An 18,684-nucleotide genomic window follows, 5' to 3' on the forward strand; every position below is an offset into this window, starting at 1 on the left:
GCAGGTCGAGTGCCGCTCCGCTGAAACTCGTCGGGTTTCGGAGTGTAAACAGACGGCGATGGCTGCTGAGAGGGGCGGAGGCGACAACAACATCCACGACGACATGGGCAACCAGCTGCAGCTCGTACCTGGTGAGTGCGCTGAAAACGCGCTTCTGAGACTGAGGCACGCAGCGCGCTGTAAAACACAGCACTACAGCCGCCCGTCTGCACGAAATACACAGCGCTGAGGCCACGGAGCTGCCCGCCTGTTGGGCCACCGAGCGGTCAGGCATGACAGCTGACAGGTTTGGACTAATGAGCCACAAATAACCACAGATGTGCTCGATTACCACGTGCCCGCCTCTTCAGACAACTCCAACTACACACTGCACAATCTGCGGTTTAGTTTAAAGACTGCAAAACGTGATACTGACAGTTTACTACTGTGCAGACAAGTGAAAATGAAAGCCATAACACTCTCTCTTTCTCTCTCTCTTTCTCTTTCTTTCTATTCATTTTAATTAAATGAAAGGTGCTTTATTGGGATGACAAATAGTGCTACATTTGTGTTGCCAAAGCCTGAGTTATACAGTTTTACAGTAAAGTAAAATATAGTGAACTGTCTCGGAGATTAAAAATTTCTAGAGTGTAGAATAGAACAGATTGTACTAAAACAATGCAAATCATATAAATAAGTGAAAGTAATGAGACAAATTAACCAAATGTGTTTGTTTGTGTGTGCGTTTGTGTAGCTCTCTTCTGCTCTCTCTCTTTCTCTTGCTCTCTTTCTCTTGCACTCTCTCTAAATTGCTCTGTGTAGTTACTTGGTTCCCACTTACCCAGATTGGCATTGGCGATATGGCCCTAAAATAATTTCACAAGATTTCAGGGTACTTTTTGAGATAAAAATATTCTTTTGTGATATGACAAAACACTGAATTTTGTCATTGAATTTATTTGGCAATATTTTTGCACATGATTGCAAGTCAGAAACATATTATCCAACATGTCCTGATACTAATAATAATACACTCCACATATCTAGGACTGAAGTAAAATATACTGGACATATATAATGTATCTGTAGTATATATTTAATAGGACAATGCACAATATTTCTTTTGCAAAATGTTGTTCCCTAATGGCCTATGTAGCCCTAAAATAATATCAGTATTTCTGGGTATTTCTTTAAAAAACAATATTTAAAAATTCTGGTTATGTTATTGCGTACGATACAATATGGCACCTAGGTAATATAAAATTGAATTATTTTAAAGCACTTTACTGCAGATATCTGGCAGCAGGAAAAAATGATCAAAGTGAGTGACAGTAGCAGGTAAAAATTGCTAATACATTGTTGATATACAGTCACATGGGACTATTATGTCCAGGTGTACTGATATAATCGTGATAGTGGTGGTAAGAATAATAAAAGTAATAATTTCAGTATACCCCCCTCCAATCCCATTCCGCTTATCCACTCCACATCTGTTTAAGTGCTCACATAGATTAACTGGCAGAATGACGGAAACACCTAACAAATGTAGATTCGCACATCATTTTTATTAAAATATTATATTAGATTATATTTGGAGTGCCAATTATAGACACTGTCTTCTTCAGTGTGGGAAAGAAAGTGATCGAATGTGTGATTGGTGAACTGAAACTTAATAAATGACAAAATAACTGTACCCTTTAACCATAATGCCAGATGAGAAAGGCGTCTGTCTGTAGACAGGGCGTTCATCAGTATTGGAGGGTGAGTAACTAATCCAAAGTAGGTGGCCTAAGCTGAACAGTGGGAAGCTGGTCAGGTGCAGATCATAAACCTGACGTGCCCATGTGGGGCCTGTATGGGTAGCCCAACTGGGAACCAGGAACTTTTGCCCATTGTTTCCATGTTGACTCCATATATGTCATAATAGGTCAAGGATTGAGTAAACAGGCACGTCATCTGGGTTGTATTTTGCATTTCTGGTCTAGATGGGACCCATTTTAGATTAAGGTAGGCTGTAATGATAGGGCCATTTAAGAACCCTTAAGAAAGCTTGTGCCCACCTGATATCCATTCATGTGAGCCTCAAAAAATAATTTTGTCAGGGTACTCAGTGTTATGTTCTTTTCCTCTCTTTAATTGTTTGTGTGTGTCTCATTCTGTTTCACTCTCATTGGTTCTCTTGGTCCCTCTCTAGAAAATGAGGAGGAGGAAGAAGATGACATGGAAACTGAAGACCGTGATAGTGAAGATGCAGAAAAGCCAAGCATTATCAACTTTGACCCAAGTTTGCCGACATCACATGCTGTGAGTGTCTGTTACACTGGCAAAAGTCTGATTATGGTTAAAACTATACTTATGTATGTGTATGTGTATGTTAGTACCTGGGCTCAGACATGGAGGAGTTCCACGGCCGGACTCTTCATGATGAGGACAGTGTGCAAAACTTGCCTGTTCTCCCGCATGCGGCTCTTATGCTGATCCCAGGTCAGACACTGCCATTGCAGCTTTTTCGACCACAGGAGGTCAGCATGTTCCGCAACCTTGTCAGTCATGACCGCACATTTGCTGTGCTTGCACACAGGTAAGCCCCTCAGCATGATTTATAATATAGAATACTGTGATGGTCCTTACATTTATAACACCATAATCAGCCAGTATGAAACAGAGTGAGGCCTAAACACATTTATAAAAGGGATGTTGGCAATGGACTGGGCCCTTGTCCAAAGCCAGAAAGCAGAACATTTGCTGGAGATGAAGGAGAGTTGAGGAAGACTGTCTCTTTTGTAGCAATCGTAGATCTGTTCATCCTCTTTAGAACAGATGCTGCTGTTGTTCTGAGACTAGGAAAGAGAGTCTCATAGCTATGTACCAATGAATCTGCAACTTCTGACAGAAGAGAAACGTCTGACTGATGTTTATAAGAGATATATACTATTTTCAGTATCTGTCACTGACTGATGTTCATTACAGTATGTGATAATATACAACACCAGCAATGGCTTTTATATTTTTATTGTCCAATAAATAAGTTATATTGTATCATCAGATAACTTTTGAGCATTTCCAGTCCTAGTATGACCCGATTAGGAATTACAGCCAATTTGTATGTTTTGGTGAAGAAAACCATCTTTTAAAACACAGCTAGGTTCTGGAAAAGATTCTTTAGACAGGCAACCATGAAAAGAGTATACAGATACTAAGGAAAGTCTTATGATTAGATGTTAAAGGTAATAAAAATGAAGGTTGCTTTAGATCTGTTATTAAATTACTGATATGTTCTTAAGATCTTTTATTAAATCAGAACTTCTTTGCAGTCCTGATGCAAGTGGGGGAGAGCTAAAAGCAGAGTTTGGGACAACAGCAGAGATTTATGCCTTTCGTGAGGAGCAGGAGTACGGCATTGAGACGGTGAAAATCAAAGCTATTGGGCGGCAGCGCTTCAGAGTGCATGACATTCGCACACAGGCAGACGGGTAAGATATGAGCACTGCACAACATAAATTTAGAAATTCTCAATTAAATGAACATTTTTTGCCCACATACATAGTCATATATGGTACAGCGACAAGTGAAATGCTTTAATAGCTGTCCAGTTACATGAATTAATGAAACAAGGTGATATTTGTTTTATTTAATCATTAAAAGCAAAAAAAAAAAAAGTAGATTATGAAATTTAGTGGTAAAAAGTTTGTGTGCTTTGTTTTTAAGGATTCGTCAGGCGAAGGTGCAAATTTTGCCAGAGAGAATTCTGCTTGACCCCTTGAGTGCCGTTCAGCTCTTGTCCCACGTACGCACACATTCACCTCCTACCAAGCAAACACAACCACAGAGCCAAGTGCAACGTTGCCAGGCCTACAGACGGGTAACTAACATATAATGTATTTTACATAAAGAATTTATAAAGAATTCTGTCATGTTTACTGTATGTAATACTCTCTCTTTGCTGTCCTTTTTAGAGAAAGTTATATCCTGCAAGTATGACCCCATGGCCTCCTTGGGTGTATGCCCTTTATGACTCTGTGAGTTTTTAGGTTACAGTTCTACACAGACACACACACTTATATTTCCATATACACACCTGAATAAACAGTCCTATGTTTTTTGTTCCATGTTTTATGAACATATGCCTCACTTCTGCACATCTGAAAGCACTTAATAGACATTTTGTTCATGACTGTGTGTGTTAATGTTTCCAGGAGACTCTAATGAGCAGAGTAAAGCGGCAGCTCCATGAGTGGGACGAGAACCTCAAGGATGAATCGCTGCCTACAAATGCTATAGGTGCATATCGTCGCTGTCCTATGAAAAACACTTATCTCCGTTTTTGTCGATTTTTAGTTTACTACATAATTTAAACAGACAAACTGTGCCTTACACTGTGCCAAAATCTCTCGATGAATGGACCAATAGAAACTCTCCAAAATGACCTGAAATAAACTCTTTTTACATTGACTTCCATTGAAAGTTTACACGGTTATTTCTCTCTACTGTAAAGTTGCTGTTTTGGAGATAAGTGTTTTTCATTGGACAGCGACGATATGCAAGTGTAAACCACACTGCACACAGGCTATACACACCTCTTTATGCTTTAACGGCACAACCCTTACAAGAATACACTTAAAATCTGACATAAACAGAAAGTGCAATTCAGACCACAGACTTTGTCTTTCTTCTCAGATTTTTCATACAGAGTGGCTGCCTGTTTGCCAATAGATGATGCTCTTAGACTGCAGTTGCTTAAGATCGGCAGTGCTATACAGAGACTACGCTGTGAGCTGGACATTATGGACAGGGTAAGTGAACGGCACTTATAGGTCTAAAAAGAATAGGGTTTCAAACATACGGATTGTGTTAAAATCACTTTTGGTCAGTAGTTTGATGCAGTTTTGTTTTGTCTTGTCACAGTGCACATCCCTATGCTGCAAACAGTGCCAAGACACAGAGATTACAACCAAGAACGAAATATTCAGGTAAGACTCATTCACTTTTTTCAAACAGGAGGGATTTAATGAGTGGACAGATATAAAATAGCATGATCTATAGCATGATAAAAAGGAAAAATAGCATGTGGTCACTAACATTTCGTGTAACGTCTAAAGCATTTTTTTTTTGCCCCTAGGCTCCCCTAGAGGTGGAGAGTTTAATTCACTTTTGCACCACTGTAAAAGAAATCGTGCTATAAGCTATGAGACACTATTCCACATGATTTTAAATTTGTTTAAAAGTATTTTAAGGAAAGAATGCTACATATTTTTACTTTAAATAAGAGAACAAAAGATTTTGCCTTTGTTAAATGATTGTTGTTTCATTTCTTTCATTACATTTTTTACCAGTGCCTCCCAAAACAAATATCATTTGTGTTTACTGATTATTTGTTCACTTTATCTTTCTCTAGTCTGTCGCTTTATGGGCCAATGGCGGCTTATGTGAATCCACATGGTTACGTTCATGAGACACTGACTGTTTATAAGGCTAGCAACCTCAATCTGGTTGGAAGACCATCCACACTGCATAGCTGGTTCCCAGGGTAAGCCTTCACATGTGAATGCTTTCAAGATTAAACATGTAGTTTATAAATATGTGATGCTTAAAATGTGTGCCTATATTTTGTACTACAGTCTAGATCCAAATGCTTTATCTAGAACATCAAGGTCTCTATAATCTGCTGAATATAGCATCATGGTACATCCCATACTGTCACTTACCTACTAGAATACCATAACAACCATCTAGCAACTTCATAGGAGCCACCTGGGATTCTGTAGAAACCACTTAGCAACAACAGACTTGGGGATGTAAGTTAACCAGTGGGGTTATGCTGGTGGACCAACAAATACTAATATTTGTGTTGTTGTGTTCAGGGAAGGGTGTAGTCTTACTTAAACACACCTGATTGGACTTATCAGATTTAGTTGCTGTGTTTCTGCAGAGAAACTGGAAAATGCTGGACTTTGGCCTTTAGGTGTTCTGCCATTAAACAATATAGCCACATTATTAAGATAAGGTATGTTGTCAGTTATAGCACTGAAAATAGCATTAACTGTATTGCAGCCTGGCCTTTAGACGGCTCCTAAATCAAATACTCACTTACAAAACAAATGGCTAAAAAACATCAACAGATTTACACAAATGAAATAGAACATAAAGTATTTCATTATTGCTGAATCAGTGTAATAAAACAATATGACAAGTACAATGGTACTACATGGACTTCATATAAAACGTGGTAGTTGTCCATATGACAGTATTAAAATGTGTGTGTCCAGGTATGCATGGACGATTGCGCAGTGCCGGACGTGTGGATCTCACATGGGCTGGAAGTTCTCTGCAGTAAAGAAGGATCTGAGCCCACCACGCTTTTGGGGTCTGACTCGCTCTGCTCTTCTGCCCACAATCCCTCAAGGCGAGGAGGGAGTGGAGGGCTCACGCCTGCTCTGCCTGTGACCTCAGCATGACCCGCGACTTTTCAACTCACAGCACATAAAACATCCACCACTTTAATCCTTCTCCACTTCACCCTGAAACATCACACTCCAGACCATAAAGAGAGAGAGAGAGAGGGTGAGACACAGAAAGACATAGTTAGGGGGGGAAAGGAGACAGTGAGACAGAAAAGTGGACAGAGAGGGAGAAAAAACTGGCTTGTAAATTAGTTTCTCTTGAAGAAGTAAATCAGACAGGCCTCAAGGGTCAAAGTGAACCCTGTCAGTTTAAATATGTGGCTTTTACAATCAAATTTTGTTCTGCTGATCATGTATGTTGTTGTAACAGTTCAGCCTTGCATTTGACAACATACACTTATTTCAAGCCCACAATCTTTTTTTTCATTAAGCTAATAAAACGGTCTCCTATTTAAACATGGACATTATGAAAGGGTTAACACATGGTGTTTCTTAATATTATGTTAATATAAACAAACCAACTTCGAAGAGAAGGGACTATTTTGTGCATATTCCTTATCGGACAAAGAAAGATGGTTCCACTGAGTTAGTTAAAAAAAAAGTCAATCAGTGTGGCATAATGAGCCTGTGTGGTGCTGGATGCCACAGTAACTACTAATAGGGATGATTTATAAAGTAACAGAGTTACTCTTATCATCATTAAGTCATATCAGGGGCATAACTCTGCTACTGTATTTTTGTATTTCTTCTCAGCCCCCTTTCCCTTTTTGTCTATGACAATGCTATTGGATGTAGGTGTGTTTAGACACTGAAAGGATTTTGTTAGCAGGTGTTTTGGTAGACAGGTCTGTAAGTAGACTGCAGCCCTTTCTGGAGAAACCTCTATTATAAATGCAGTGTTAGGAAACGGAGTGCATATACACATACTTTAAATACATCCAGGACATCTTGTGCATACCTCAGCAGTCTCACATATCCATAATGTTAAAATGAGATATACAAAATACACTTGACAAGCCACTGACTTGCATATCTGTAACCATAATATTCAAGGGATTCAGGATCCAAAAAGGTGTTCAGTTCTACTAAATATGCTAATAAAATCATTTTTGGAACGTCTGTTTGTATTAAGTATGCTTACAGTGGTGCACTGAATACTACATATAGTGTGTGATTTAGAAAGGAAGGTCTGGATTAATACATGCAGGAAGTGTCTGCCTGCACTCGTGTTGCTGACTTAGTTACTAACTTGTAGCTTGTATTTTAAAGTTACTTATCCTAAAAAAAAATTATGAGTAAATATATTCCTTCAGTAGCTCTATGGAACTGAATGACGCGTGAAAGAAGCGCCATCTAGCGATCATTACCAGTAACAGCTTCCCTGTATGAAGACGCAGCGGTGTTTAGACCGGAGTCAGGACTGCGGGGGTAAGCACATATACCTGTATAATTAAATAGCACCAGTAAAAAACGGTCTTAAAGTGTTGAATCGCTGCAGATAAATAGACTTAATGATAACATAAGTTTAGGCTCTTTTAACTTGTTTCAACAGTATTGGGGAATCCAGCTCAGTTTTGTTGTTTAGTTTTTATCAGATACTAAACAGAAAATCTTTTTTTGAAAATTATTCCAATCTATCTGGAAACTGATTTAAGTTACACTCTTTATTTTTCTTTATTTGTTTAAATAATAATAATTGAAAAAAAAAAAAATAAAAAAATAAAATGTGTAATTATGTAAATTAAAAATAAACTGGATAGTTTTAGCTGTCGGTGGATAATTTTAATAAGATTTTGGACATAGATGTTTTTTTGTTTATTGCCAACATTCCGTCCTTATGTATTTATGTCCCGTATTTATGAAGCGCATGCAAAACAGAGAGGGTTCTGATTGGCCTGTTCTCTGCAAATAGTCCCTTGCCAAACAGCAGACACTTGAGGAATGGATTAATAATATGAAGTATTCATAGATGGGGCCACATTTTATATCACCAGTCACATCATATTTAAACACTTGAATGCAATTTAAAAACGTACACGTTACAATAAAAAATTGTTAACTTGTGCCAATGGTTTTGTTCCAACATATGGAGTGAATTTTGTGCCAAAAGTTTTACGTAAAAAAATAAAATCCACAATCAAAATTTTAAGAATCAAAAGTAAAACATGTATGTTGCAAATTCAAAAGAGAAAAAATATATATCAAATATATATATTTAAATATACTTGGTTATTTTATTATTCTTTGCACTTATTTGAAAATTATTTTAGTTTGGATTTTGCCAGTCTTTGCTTTCATTTTTGGATTTTTTTGGATTTTCTGTGGATTTTTGTGGATTTTGCTGCTAAAGACTTTTGCTTCTGGAATCTCTCCTTTGCTTCTGCTTCATTTTTTTGGTTCTGATTTTTGGCACACTTTTCACGGGTGGGCGGGGCTTAGAAGAAGGCGTTCCCCTTTAATCTCTATTGGTCACCTACCCTGAACCCTCGTCTGAGACAGACCACGCCCACCCCGCCAGCTTCAAGCGCTCTTCCAAACAAGGCGGAGCGAACGGGGTTCAGCTCACAGCAGCACCAGCAGGTACTTTTCCAATTAAATTTCATACAGACGTTATGTTTAATGTTATATTTCTTTTTTAAGTAAGTGTTTAACTCTATTAAGATGCTCATGTTAGCGGGGTGTGCTAAATATCCATGCTTAAATTATACTAGTTAGTTAGTGAACACTAACCTACCTAGTCAGTGAGTTAGCTAGTTTACCTAGGTCATCTGGTCAGTGAGTTAGTGGGTTAGCTAAGCTAGTTAGGTTACCTAGTCAGTGAGTTAGCTAGTTAACCGTAACCAGTACTTACTTGGCTTTACCCTGGGGCATAACCTAACTAGCTTAGCTAACCCACTAACTCACTGACCAGATGACCTAGGTTAAGTAGCTAGCTAACTCACTGACCAGATGACCTAGGTAAACTAGCTAACTCACTGACTAGGTAGGTTAGTGTTCACTAACTAACTAGTATAATTTAAGCATGGATATTTAGCACACCCCGCTAACATGAGCATCTTAATAGAGTTAAACACTTACTTAAAAAAGAAATATAACATTAAACATAACGTCTGTATGAAATTTAATTGGAAAAGTACCTGCTGGTGCTGCTGTGAGCTGAACCCCGTTCGCTCCGCCTTGTTTGGAAGAGCGCTTGAAGCTGGCGGGGTGGGCGTGGTCTGTCTCAGACGAGGGTTCAGGGTAGGTGACCAATAGAGATTAAAGGGGAACGCCGCCTTCTAAGCCCCGCCCACCCGTGAAAAGTGTCAAAAATCAGAACCAAAAAAATGAAGCAGAAGCAAAGGAGAGATTCCAGAAGCAAAAGTCTTTAGCAGCAAAATCCACAAAAATCCACAGAAAATCCAAAAAAATCCAAAAATGAAAGCAAAGACTGGCAAAATCCAAACTAAAATAATTTTCAAATAAGTGCAAAGAATAATAAAATAACCAAGTATATTTAAATATATATATTTGATATATATTTTTTCTCTTTTGAATTTGCAACATACATGTTTTACTTTTGATTCTTGAAAATTTTGATTGTGGATTTTATTTTTTTACGTAAAACTTTTGGCACAAAATTCACTCCATACCAACACAAATAAAAAATAGTTGGGTTACCCACCTCTACTTTCTCTATATGAAGATGTGTAATTTCAGCAGAAGGCCAGTCGGGGGCGATATTAAACAGCGACGACACGTTTTCTTCGTCGGCGTTGGGTGGATCACGTAATCAAAACAAACCTGAGGCACGTACTAGGCGTAGACCCCCGTCTGTAATTCAGCTCACTTTGATATGTGATTGTTTTAGCTTAGTTTTTACATTTATTTTATGCTCATTTTTGTGATAATAAGTAAAACATTTTCTTCGTTTCTTGGCTGATTTAACCGCTGTGCCTCTGTTGTTGGGAAAGCTGCGCTAAAGGTAGTTGTTAGTTGTTAGTAGTTAGTTGTTAGTAAGTTAGTAAGTCCGGCAGGTAACTAGGTGAGTTAGCCTAGCTAGGTTACCTGTGTGCAGGTAACCATGCCACAGGAACCCGTGGAGGGGCAGCAGCAGCTCCCGCTGGTCCGCTCCTTGATCAGTCGTCTCCAGGCTCATGTGGTGTTCTGTAACCGGTCTCCTCGAACCGTTAAACTCGTTTGGATCAACTTTCGCGGAGAGCCGCAGTCGTACGGGGAGCTGCGGCCCCTCACCGGAAAGCGAATAACTACTTATGTGGGTGAGTCTCTCTCTGTCCGAAACGCAAGACATGCTGATTTAATGCCCGACTTACTGCTGCCCAACCTAATCTAGTTCCCTCAATTAGAAGTATTGATAAATGTCTTTGTATCCAAACCAAATTTGAAAAGCAACCAAATCTGATTTAGCTCAAAGTGTGCAATACAGCTTTTTCATGTTCAATTGATGTAAATATTAATGTAAATATTCTTCAGATTTTTAAAACCCATTAACAGGCCAGGATTTTGTCAATTGTCTGTCTGACATTACACCACTAAATCTTGAGGATTTCTATTCAAGCATTACATAAAAAGCTTTCATTAACCATAATTTGATCAGCATAATTGTAATTATAATAGAAAATAAAAATAATATTTAAGTAAATTTGCTAATGTCAGGATATAAAATAAATAAATAAATAAAATCATAGAAGTGGCTCTTTCCTGAATTTTATTTTAAAATCAGTATTTTCCTAAAATACAAATCAGTTCATGTCCTCCAAACCTTTAGTTTTGTTAAGGTTGTCTATTTTTATGTTTATTTTCAAACATGCAGAATTCGGTTAAGTGTCCTGTAGGGGATTTCAAAGCCCTCAAAATTTTAGAATGTAAATACCTTATTTTACTGAAGAAATAAGTTTAGGTTTACTGTATCACCCACACCTGTAGCTTGTAAGTTAGGGGCAAGTTATGTTAAGGGAGTAATGATTCACATTTTGTATTATTTACTCTAGTTTATATTGTTAATAGGAGAGACCAGTATAAAACAGTTTATACTAGTAGAGCCAATTTGCTATATTATAAACTTAAATGTGTCAAATACTGAAACAATGTAATAAAGTGATTTTAGGAAATATGTACAGGATGCAAAATATATTTGAATGCTGTCAATCCACTGTATTCAAATAAATGTTGCAACCTGTACATACAGTTGTACAGGTACAATCGTAACACGTGCCAGGGACAATTGTAACAATATACATATTATCTAAAATATACATCAACTAATCAATCAAGTGCGTAAAAAAAAGAAAAACTATAAAAAATATTTTTATTATTCAAATAATTGTAACTTAATTTCTTTTTAATAAAATTGCCCTAATGATTAGCTTACAAAAGTAAATTTCTAATAATAACTTTCTCTGGGTATTTGAAATGTGACTTCTTTTTGAAGCAAGTCTGTTTGCAATCAATTTCAAACTAACTTCATCCTATCTGTTGTTAAATGATGGTAAACTGACTGCTCATGAATGACTGTTTATCTGTCTAACAGGACACCCATGGATGTTTCGTGATGCTGAATCTGATGATCCATTATTGGTGAATAACAAGGAGATGTACCTACCCAGTGCACTGGAAAATGGTCAAGTGTCCATGGCCAACATCACACTACCAGGTACACGACTTTGGTTTCAGTAGTTTCAGGCAATTTAAGACTACATGATCTGTCTGTTACATTTTACTGCATGTGTGTGTTTGTGTGTTACAGTGTTTTCACTGCGAGAGCGATGTTTGCAGGTGGTGAGGCAGCTGGTGCGTAGTGAAAATTTTCAGCGCTTAGAAATTGCTCGCTGTCTACAGGAAGAACTTGCTCAGAGACCGAATATCCAGGCTGACCTGCGGCGTATCAGCCAGCGAGTGGAGCAGAGACTACTTCAGAACAGAGAGACACAAAACAACTGAATACACACATTGTGTTGTTGATTCGAAGACCTTCTTAATTTTTGTGAATTCAACAGACATTCTGTTTTTTCCTACCGAGGAACAGACAACTTGATATTTTATTGGAGCTGCTTTAGACAATCTGTGCCTTTGCTGCAGAGCACCTGTGCCCACTTGCCTTTGCACATATCTATCCCCACTTTTACACATTTTAAATAAAAAGCATGAATTTTTCTCATCATTGATCTGCCTAAGACAAAAATGTATGCCAGTAGCATAGCACAGGATGTAGATTATGTAGATCTAGTAGTAGGAGATGGAGATGAAATTGTGTTTACAATGTAAGCAATGTACTTTTGCAATGTGTATATATATATATATATATATATATATATATATATATATATATATATATATATATATATATATATATATTGAGAAGTAGGCTTGTTTAGTTTACTAAAATATGTTAGTATGTATTTAGTTCTTACATCTGCAGGGTAAATAGCCTTTAAAGTATCATGGTACAAAAATAATATTTAGAGAAATAAACTGCTCACTTTACATAAAAATCTGTTCCCTGAATTTATTAAAAAATTTTATCAGTTGTGAAGAGACGCTTTTATTGGACTGCGGTAAAAATAAATAAGTAAAACAAATAAAACAGTATAGTTAATCAAGAAACAATCTGTTAAATGGAGTGAAAAATAATTAAAATTGAGGGAACAATTAAATAAATTATGGATTTTTTTTAATTAAATTAAGAGCATGATTTATGAAATTAGGAAATTCATTTATCAAATCTTTTTTTTGTACCTTTTTTATTTTACTAAATAAGTATTTAAAAACTTTACAGTGAAGTTATTTGGTTAGATGTTTGGGTGGTTTGTGGTGGTGAGGCTGTGACCCGCTCACACGGGGCTGCTGGTCGCCGGAGCGCGGTTTTGAAGTGCGAGTTGATCAAGTCGCTAATTGAGATCACCGTTGAACTCCTGCGCAGGTTTGGTAACCCAGCTAATTTGTGATTTACGTGAGTTGGGTTTGACAAAGGAGATTGATGGAGATAGGTTATGTAGTTCGCTAATATGGCGTGGTCTTTTTATAACTAAATGTTGACTATCACAAGTTAGCTTAAAGGCTATGGCAGTGAACACGCAGGGTTAGGCGGGCAGGTAAGTTTGTTAGCTATATTAGCTAAACTAGCTCATCAGTGTTTCAGTATTATGTAGTTAGCTAACTGGTATTTTTTCTAATCTCTAGCTAATCTAGAGATTAAAATAGAGCTAATCTCTATTTTAAATAAATATATAACCACCAAAAGTTCTGGCCAAGCTAGTTTAATTAGCTGACCTACAAGTCAATGTACGGCCATAGTCTAGCTTCCACTGTTAAGCAAACAAGCGACCCAACGGACAGTGAAAATATAACCGCCAATGCTAACTAGTAAGCTAACCTAGATAGTTAGCGTTAGCTAGCAACATTTATTTATTTAACATTTAGCTGTTTGTATTTTAGTACAATTTGTGGTTAATTGTTTGGTTGGTTTTGTATTTTAAATGATGTCTAATAGCCTTTGGAATGGTGGAGTTTATGGTGAAGTTATAGTGGAGTTATGAGTTTAACACCAAGATTAAAACGAAACACAGCAATGATTTACTACACTTTTGTTTAAAACAGCTTATTTGTGTCTCTGTGCTGACAGAAAGTTGACAAGAAAAAGGGACTGCACCTGCCTAAATCTAGTTCGAGTATTGAGAGGTACTTTGTAAGTTCTAATATGTTAATAGTCTAGTACTGAAACTACAAAACGCCTGCCCCATTTCTGAATATTAATAGCAATTAAGATTGAATCAGAGACATTCAGTGAGGAGCTTATTCATGTTCTTTTTCTATTGTGGGCACATGACTAAATATTCTGACACAAAATTTTAGAATATTATATTCTAGAAGTTATGTCAGAACTAGTCATAAGGAGTGTAAATCTAATTTAATTATAGTGTTTCAGATCTGCAGAATCAAAAAATACACTTTTCAAATGAACAAGTTGTGTCTCCAGCACACATACATTCTATGAATAAGGTTAGATTGATACTCTCAGGATGCTCCAGTATGTGTCACTTAAAAACTTCATGAGTTACAGTGACCGCTGTAGGGAACCGTACACAGCTTTTGAAGGGTCTGTGATGCATACATCTTTTAGGTTAATGGCAAAAAAAAAATCTTATTAAGTACTGCCAGATGTGCTGTAGTAGAGAATCAAATTAATCGAATTGGTCATTTTTACTACTCGGTAAAATTACAATTATTATCCTTACTGGGGCACAACATGTACTTTTATTTCTCTAAAAATATGGCTTCTTTGATTCTGCTAGCATATGTTGTTACTTATTTAACATGGCTCACATATGTTATAGTTGGATGACTTTTAATTGTTTTTATACATATTTGGTTTCCACTCAAACATGGTTCTATTTTCTAGCTCTGCCATGATGAATAGTAAAAGAGGAAAGGTGAAGTTTGGTTGGTTACGTTCATCATTCACCTCGCCCAGAAAGTTCCAGAAGAATGTTGAAGGCTTGGCTCGACCCACGCTCTGGAACGACCCAGAGTCTGAAGAATCGAGTGAGGACCACTCTTCCAGCCTGAACATGTCCACTGGGTCAGTCGAACTAGGCGAGCTAGAAAGCATTAAGCTCAACACACCTAAGGGCAATCAGGCAACACCCACTACCAAAAAGCGCACCCCAAAAAAACATGCCCTGTCTGGTGGCGTGCGCAAACTGTTTGGTAAACAAGCAGTGACTGCAGAGGTAAGTTGTTAGTACTTCTGCTGTATGAACCTAATTTTATGATGACCACTTTTAAGTTTAAATTCTGCATTCGTTTTTGTATCTCTTCAGCAAGACGCTCAGCCAGCACGGCAGTCCGCAGTTCCCTCCCCAGCTGTAAAACGCAAGGACAGGACTTCAGAAGAGGGCTCAAAGGCTATCTACCTAAAAGCGCTTACTCAGGCTATAGGAAGTGGTGAAAAGAAATCTCCCCCTACCAAAGACAGTGTTCAGAAACCCTCTGCGAGAAAATGCATCATAGACACACCTGCTGCGCAGACAAAGAAAAAGGAAAGAACCTACCTCAGAAAGTCGTTTAGTGATGAGAACTCTGCAGCACTTAAGACAGAAAAACACCGGCATTCCCCGTTTGTTTTCACAGAGACTGAAGTGGAAGAGATGAAAACAGATACCAGGGTAAGAACACGTTCAATTAAATGTTTAAAAATTAAAAAGGCCCTTTGTCTAAGGTTTTGTCCCATTTGTATTAGATTTTGAATTGAGGTAACAAAAAGTCCAATCAAATGGGGATTCCGGCATATTACCTGAATTTTTTTTTTGTAATGTTGTACAGCATTCTGATGTGCAGCATTACATCCCTCAGTCTCATTGGTCTGAAATAATTAATTTCTTATGATTTGCATTATTAAAAAATACAATAATAATCACATTGAAAGCAGCTTTAAAAAGACACTATTTGTGTATTGTTTGCTATTTGTTTTCTATTTAAAATCTGATAAATAATCTGATAATATCTTTACCTTGCCTACCCCTATTTGCATCCTTCCAATAATTGCCTGTTAGTACATTTGATAATTAGTTTGCCTTCGTTGTTGGTATTAGGTTAGCCTGTGTACTGCAAATTACATCTGCGTACTGTAACATTTTTTGCACTTTTTTGGCCCTGTACAGAGTGTGCTTTTGAAAGATGATGAATCACCTGATTGGTCAGATGTTGAGGGCTCTGTTGAGGTGGAGACTTTTTCCCAGGACGAGTCTCAGGATCAACTTACAAGGCAGAAAGTAGAGTGTGAGCATGGAAGAGAAATTGAAGACCCTGAAGGCCCACCTCCTTTGGAATATGTGCCTATCCAACCTCCAACATACATGCTATCCCAACGGTTCCCGCAGCCCACATTTGGTATGCGATGGATGACCCCCCACCAAAGTTCCCCTACTTCTACAGGTACAGAGACCTCTGGGCAATCCTCAGTGGCTTCGAGAGAATTGTTCTTGTCATCAAGGCCTACCTTTCAAGATATAACACCTGGTTCTTCAGCCTCCAAGACTGTACGTCTGCCTAATAGTTCATTTGTGGCATTGGGACGGGGAGTTAGATTACCGCAGCCAATCAGCCAGTCTTCTTCATCTCCAGACCCATATGCCCTACCCGGCAGAGCTTTCAGAACTGAATCCCCTGTCCCACATTCAAAGGGATTGTGTGAGTTCTCTCCTATATTGCAACACAGGTTCTCAGATTCAGTCAGGTTCTCTGCATCAAGGAGGTCTTCTACCACTAATGTTGCCACCCGGAGGATGTCTGAGGGTTCTGAGCCTCTCTGGTTAACATGCTCGGATCATTCTATAACAGGCTCCCAAGAATTTCTAGACACCCACTGTCACCTGGATATGCTGTATGGGAAATTGGGCTACCAGGGAAGTTTCCAAAACTTTCGGAAGGAATATGCCAGCAGTTTCCCTGTGGAGTTTGGTGGGTGCATTGCTGACTTTTGCAATCCAAGGATTACACAGAAAGAGGCTATCTGGGAGGGACTTCTGGGTGAGGAGTTAGTATGGGGTGCATTTGGATGCCATCCACACTTTGCCAAGGAATATAACAACAAGCATGAAGAAAGCATCATGAGAGCCATGCGTCATCCCAAGACCATTGCGTTTGGAGAAATTGGATTAGATTATTCTCATAAGAATTCCACTGACTCCAAAAGACAGAAAGAGGTATTATAATGCTTAAGTTATAATTAATTGTTGTAAATGTACAGAGCTGAAGTATATTGTATTTGTGTAGTTAGCAAAGTTTCTTGTTACAGCCAGTGTGTGTGTGCGTGTGCGTGCATGCATGTATGTGTGTGTTTGAGTGTAGGTGTTTGAGCGGCAGCTGCGATTGGCTGTGTCTCTAGGAAAGCCTCTGGTTATTCACTGCCGTGATGCTGATGACGATTTGCTGGAGATCATGAAGAAGTGTGTACCTCGAGACTACAAAATACACAGGTTTGTTTTTAAAAACTGATTGTGCACACAGAAGCTATGGAATATGTGCATGTTTTAATATGTGTGTTTGTGTGTGTGCTTTCTTTTTTGCCCATGAGACAGACACTGTTTCACCAACAGTTACTCTGTAATCGAGCCATTCCTAAACGAGTTCTGTAATCTGTGTGTGGGTTTCACTGCGCTGGTAACATACCCTCGTGCTGTGGAAGCTCGGAATTCAGTCAGGAAAATCCCACTAGATCGCATCCTGCTGGAGACTGATGCCCCGTACTTCCTGCCCAGACAGGTATGTGTGCGGTACATGTCTGAGATTCACCTACTTCATAGGTTGTTTTTTTTTATTCTGAGGTTTATTGAGTGTGTTTAAACTGCTGTCCATTTAGCTGCTTTTACCAGTTGGAGTCAGCTTGACACTATTTATTTTTCTTTTTTTCTCACCCTAATGGCTACTTAGTGTAGACTTCACACTGTGGATGTGTGTTAGTTTTTGTATCAATGTTGCTGTGTGCGTGTGAGAGAGAAGATTTTTAATTGGCACTAAACCTGTGTTGGAATGCCTGGTGTGTTGTATTATGCAGAAAGAAGAGTTTCTTTTGTTTTTGATGGTGGTTTAAAGTTACCCATTGTAAAAATATCATACTTCATTGTTATTCCACTCTAGGTACCCAAGAACGTGTGTAGGTTTGCTCACCCTGGAATGGGGATACACACCTTGCGCGAGATCAGCATGCTGAAGGGAGAAGCCCTCCCAACCGTTCTCAAAAAAGTCCGCCAGAACACCACACACATCTATGGCCTGTAAGCATCTCAAACCTGCTGTCGCTGCCTGTTACCTTGCTGATCTGCAGTAATTGCATACCATGGAATCTACTGTACGTATCCTAACACTCATTGACTCCATGTTTTCTGTCAGAACTATGATGAGCTCCATGTGTAAATTGGTGTGCTGAACTAACTAAAAAAAAAAAAAAAAGTATGTTGTTTTATAGTACCCTCTGTTCGTTTTAAAATACTTTAAAATAGTATAATAGTTCTGGGTTGACTTCTGTTATTTGTGTGCTTGCTTTCAGTGTGTGGTTGTGTAAACATTTGAATTTGTGTTGTGTGTGAGTGTGTTTTTCAAAGCATACAATACCATACTTTTGTTTTTTCTATTAAAATAAGAAGGTGACGTTTACTGTGTGAACTGTTTTTTTTTGTTTATATTAACATTTAAAAGGATAATCTAAGGATACTCTACCGACTATACTCTTAACACCTGATATTCCATTTGTATGTCTCAAAGCTTATATATCTTAATTTTTTTTCGCAAATGCTTATGAACCCAC

General features: G+C 38.0%; 3 protein-coding genes across 8 annotated transcripts; all 3 read left to right on the top strand.

Annotated features, from left to right (window-relative positions):
• The first annotated feature begins 44 nt into the window (after positions 1 to 44).
• crbn (cereblon) lies at positions 45 to 7,499 on the top strand. The gene is made up of 11 exons (XM_007254266.4): positions 45 to 131; positions 2,174 to 2,283; positions 2,358 to 2,560; positions 3,294 to 3,452; positions 3,688 to 3,841; positions 3,936 to 3,998; positions 4,176 to 4,260; positions 4,657 to 4,772; positions 4,885 to 4,949; positions 5,375 to 5,506; positions 6,246 to 7,499. Exons 1-11 carry the CDS (start codon positions 59 to 61, stop codon positions 6,421 to 6,423), a joined length of 1,338 nt encoding a protein of 445 aa, XP_007254328.1. The 5' UTR covers positions 45 to 58; the 3' UTR covers positions 6,424 to 7,499.
• A 2,562-nt stretch (positions 7,500 to 10,061) lies between these two features.
• Positions 10,062 to 12,542, top strand: vhl (von Hippel-Lindau tumor suppressor). Its single transcript, XM_007254267.4, has 3 exons — positions 10,062 to 10,639; positions 11,911 to 12,033; positions 12,127 to 12,542. The coding sequence occupies exons 1-3, from the start codon at positions 10,444 to 10,446 to the stop codon at positions 12,318 to 12,320; spliced, it is 513 nt and encodes a 170-aa protein (XP_007254329.1). The 5' UTR covers positions 10,062 to 10,443; the 3' UTR covers positions 12,321 to 12,542.
• A 110-nt stretch (positions 12,543 to 12,652) lies between these two features.
• tatdn2 (TatD DNase domain containing 2) lies at positions 12,653 to 18,533 on the top strand. 6 transcript variants are annotated; one of them, XM_022675742.2, is made up of 8 exons: positions 12,653 to 13,471; positions 14,002 to 14,057; positions 14,779 to 15,109; positions 15,200 to 15,544; positions 16,040 to 17,083; positions 17,229 to 17,356; positions 17,459 to 17,642; positions 18,018 to 18,533. In XM_022675742.2, exons 3-8 carry the CDS (start codon positions 14,786 to 14,788, stop codon positions 18,156 to 18,158), a joined length of 2,166 nt encoding a protein of 721 aa, XP_022531463.1. In that variant the 5' UTR covers positions 12,653 to 13,471; positions 14,002 to 14,057; positions 14,779 to 14,785; the 3' UTR covers positions 18,159 to 18,533. The 6 variants fall into 6 exon arrangements, with proteins under 6 accessions (XP_022531463.1, XP_022531464.1, XP_007254332.2 ...); XM_022675743.2 differs by having other exon boundaries at positions 12,653 to 13,299; XM_007254270.4 differs by lacking the exon at positions 14,002 to 14,057.
• The last annotated feature ends 151 nt before the right edge of the window (positions 18,534 to 18,684 follow it).

The sequence above is a fragment of the Astyanax mexicanus genome, chromosome 5 (genome assembly GCF_023375975.1).
Source record: "Astyanax mexicanus isolate ESR-SI-001 chromosome 5, AstMex3_surface, whole genome shotgun sequence".
Taxonomy (NCBI): domain Eukaryota; kingdom Metazoa; phylum Chordata; class Actinopteri; order Characiformes; family Acestrorhamphidae; genus Astyanax; species Astyanax mexicanus.

What these genes read in the sequence shown, in the direction of transcription:
- crbn (XM_007254266.4), top strand. Translation starts at nt 59, where the DNA reads ATGGCTGCTGAGAGGGGCGGAGGCGACAACAACATCCACGACGACATG. An exon ending in TTTGCTGTGCTTGCACACAG is followed by an intron (nt 2,561 to 3,293) that starts GTAAGCCCCTCA and finishes ACTTCTTTGCAG; the next exon opens with TCCTGATGCAAGTGGGGGAG. An exon ending in ACCAAGAACGAAATATTCAG is followed by an intron (nt 4,950 to 5,374) that starts GTAAGACTCATT and finishes ATCTTTCTCTAG; the next exon opens with TCTGTCGCTTTATGGGCCAA.
- tatdn2 (XM_022675742.2), top strand. Translation starts at nt 14,786, where the DNA reads ATGATGAATAGTAAAAGAGGAAAGGTGAAGTTTGGTTGGTTACGTTCA. An exon ending in AGATGAAAACAGATACCAGG is followed by an intron (nt 15,545 to 16,039) that starts GTAAGAACACGT and finishes GGCCCTGTACAG; the next exon opens with AGTGTGCTTTTGAAAGATGA. An exon ending in ACTCCAAAAGACAGAAAGAG is followed by an intron (nt 17,084 to 17,228) that starts GTATTATAATGC and finishes GTTTGAGTGTAG; the next exon opens with GTGTTTGAGCGGCAGCTGCG.
- vhl (XM_007254267.4), top strand. Translation starts at nt 10,444, where the DNA reads ATGCCACAGGAACCCGTGGAGGGGCAGCAGCAGCTCCCGCTGGTCCGC. An exon ending in GCGAATAACTACTTATGTGG is followed by an intron (nt 10,640 to 11,910) that starts GTGAGTCTCTCT and finishes TCTGTCTAACAG; the next exon opens with GACACCCATGGATGTTTCGT. An exon ending in GGCCAACATCACACTACCAG is followed by an intron (nt 12,034 to 12,126) that starts GTACACGACTTT and finishes TGTGTGTTACAG; the next exon opens with TGTTTTCACTGCGAGAGCGA.